General features: G+C 30.8%; 1 protein-coding gene across 1 annotated transcript; it reads left to right on the forward strand.

Annotated features, from left to right (window-relative positions):
* Window positions 1-1,479: 1,479 nt before the first annotated feature.
* LOC111912132 (uncharacterized) lies at window positions 1,480-2,500 on the forward strand. The gene has a single exon (XM_023907889.3). The coding sequence runs from the start codon at window positions 1,592-1,594 to the stop codon at window positions 2,288-2,290; it is 699 nt and encodes a 232-aa protein (XP_023763657.1). The 5' UTR covers window positions 1,480-1,591; the 3' UTR covers window positions 2,291-2,500.
* The last annotated feature ends 355 nt before the right edge of the window (window positions 2,501-2,855 follow it).

A 2,855-nucleotide genomic window follows, 5' to 3' on the forward strand; every position in this document is an offset into this window, starting at 1 on the left:
AATGTACACATCATTGGTTTTATGATTAATTTGATCTTGGGAGACTCTGTTTTGAATGATGTTTTGAATATAATGATTATGAAAATACTTATTTTTAGTAAATGAGTTATTTTAAAAAGTTTAAATTTTTTGTGATTCTTTAGACGTTACACTAAAAGTCAACTCAGTGGTTAGATATTCATACGATGGATATTCGCATGACGGTTGGTTCTTGATTTATCATGAATATCCATGGCAATGGGTTTGCAAGACATTTTAAGAAAAGCATCGAAAATGTAGTCATGCTGAAAGTTGCATAAAGAAATTAGTTTTAAATTTACACCAAATATCATTCGGTTATGGGTTCCGTTCCAGACTGTTTTACATATTCCAAATAAATTCTTTGTATTTCGTACTAGTTCTTTGTATTATGGAATACATAATTCATTATGGAATGTGTAGTGGACTCTTAGTGTTAACCTAACTATTTTGTTGGCTTTATCACATTTGATCCTTACAATTAGTATCCTTTTATTATACCATATTAATATATTTTTTTTGAACGAACCCTAATCATATTTAGATATTAAATTTTTTCTAGACTTTATATATAATTTATTTATTTATTTAATAGACAAAATAAATATCAATATATTTGATGAAAAAGTTATACTATAATCTAAAAATAGTTGTCAAAACTTTCAAAATTAAAAAATATAAAATATTACAAAACATTTTTGTTACATAATTTTTTATCGTTATTTTTATTTTTTTAACGACATGAGAAAATTCTATCATTTTTTTTTAGTTTTGGAAAAAAAAAACGTGACGAAGTTGTGCTTAACTACATATGTGAAAAGTTTACTATATTTTATAATTTTGAAAAATGATAACTTATGAGTTAACTTAACTACATATGTGAAAAGTTTACTATGTTTTATAATTTTGAAAAATGATACTTCCTGAAAATTATAGTTCATCTTTTTTTTTTTGGTTTGTCCCAAAATAATAGTCTATTTTTAAAAATAAATACTATTTTTATCAAAATACTCCTTCATTATTACTTAACCAACTAAGCATTTAATGGAACATTAAATGCAAATTAAGGACAAAACTGTTATTTTATTATGTAAAGTTAGTAATAATTAATGTTTTTCTTAATCTTTATGTTTTTTATCCGTGAACAATAATATTGGGACGGAGGTATGAGTTGGCTTAATAAACTTAATTAAAATTTAATTAAAAAGATTAATCATTGAAGAAGCTATAAGTAAAAGTATTTTATCAAATAAAAATATGTTAGAAAAATAATACATCAAAAATACTATACCATTGAAGATGCTCCTTAAAAACAAACAATGATGGGAAATGTTTAAAGATAAATTGCAACTAAATTGATTCTAATTTACGTTATATTTTATTAAGTAAAATAAGTATTTTTATTTTTAAAATATATATCTATGCATTAAGTAAAATTATAATATATTGTTAAATCGAAATCGATGTTTTATTTTTTTATCAAACCAGAAACCCTTTCAAATATATGTTCTTCCATTTTCTCCTCTCCGCCCCTCAAAACCTCTGTCAACGCACACAAAAACACTAAATTTACATGCATTCAGAAACCCTAATTCCCGATTCGACTCCTACCACCACCAATGATCATGATCATGAACATGATCACGAAAGCAACAGCAACAGCAACATCGACGTTCTAAATTCATATTCCACCGCCGACGATCATCCCGAATACAACGACGATGAAAACTCCCAAATTCACGATGAGTTTGACCATGAAGATGAAGAAAACGAGATCGCCTTAGATACTGAACCAGACGCCGGGGGTGGTTACGATAACAACCCGCCGGACTCATTCTGGGTTAGCAACAACAAAGTAACAGACTGGTTGGACAACCACACGTACATCGAACGCAAAGCTTCGGTGAAACTGGTGCAGGCTGCAAGAAAATTCGATCAGACTAAAACTCGGTCTAATCAGCGATCCGTTTCCTTTAACCAGAAACCTCAGGCAACCATCATCGGGTTCCGGCAAAAACCGCCGTCGCATAACGCCGATGGGAAAGCCAAACAGAACGATCGGCAGGACAACCCTCGGTTTTCTAAGAACCGGTCGTTGCCGGGGAAAAGCTTTTTTCAGCAGGTGGCTGAACCGAGGTCTCCGAGGGTGTCTTGTATTGGTCGGGTCGGTTCAATGAGAGGTCGTGCTAGGAGGACCGGGTTTTGGAAGACTGTGAAGACGGCTTTCTTGAGCAAGGTCCGGTCGAATAAGCTCTCGAGAAAAGATCTTTGATGCCGACGTCGGCCGGCGGAGTTGGTGGCTTGACGCCGGCGAATGAGTAAGAGCTGTTAAGCCGCCAACGATCGAGATTAGCGATAAGACCACGTTTTGTTTTTTTGAATTTTTTGCTATTTATGTTTTTTTATTAATTTTTTTTATTTTATTTTTTATGTACATGTAATGTGATATATTCTCTGAGTTGAATTTGTTTTGGTGTGTTCATGTAAAGTTGTAAACATAATTTGAAATAGTCAAAGGAATATTGCAACAATCAAAACACTTAAAACTATGATTAAATATGTAAAATATAATTTACTTGGTCTTAATTAGAAGAAAACAAATATTACTTATATATAAAAAAAAAATTGTAAGCTTAACGAAATTATTTCTATTTTTACTGAAAGATTCAAAATAAAAACAATTTTATTTATTTTTTAACAAAACGAGTCCAAATTATAACTATTTAAATTATTGATGTTACGTGTGGGTCCGTAAGTGCCGAGTCGATGGCTACAATTGAGGAGTTGGTGCCTTCGTTTTTTGGCCTTTCTGCATATAATTATTTGAATCGTATACA

Source organism: Lactuca sativa, chromosome 9, assembly GCF_002870075.4.
Source record: "Lactuca sativa cultivar Salinas chromosome 9, Lsat_Salinas_v11, whole genome shotgun sequence".
NCBI lineage: Eukaryota > Viridiplantae > Streptophyta > Magnoliopsida > Asterales > Asteraceae > Lactuca > Lactuca sativa.

Coding starts and splice junctions, on each gene's coding strand:
- LOC111912132 (XM_023907889.3), top strand. CDS start 1,592: ATGCATTCAGAAACCCTAATTCCCGATTCGACTCCTACCACCACCAAT.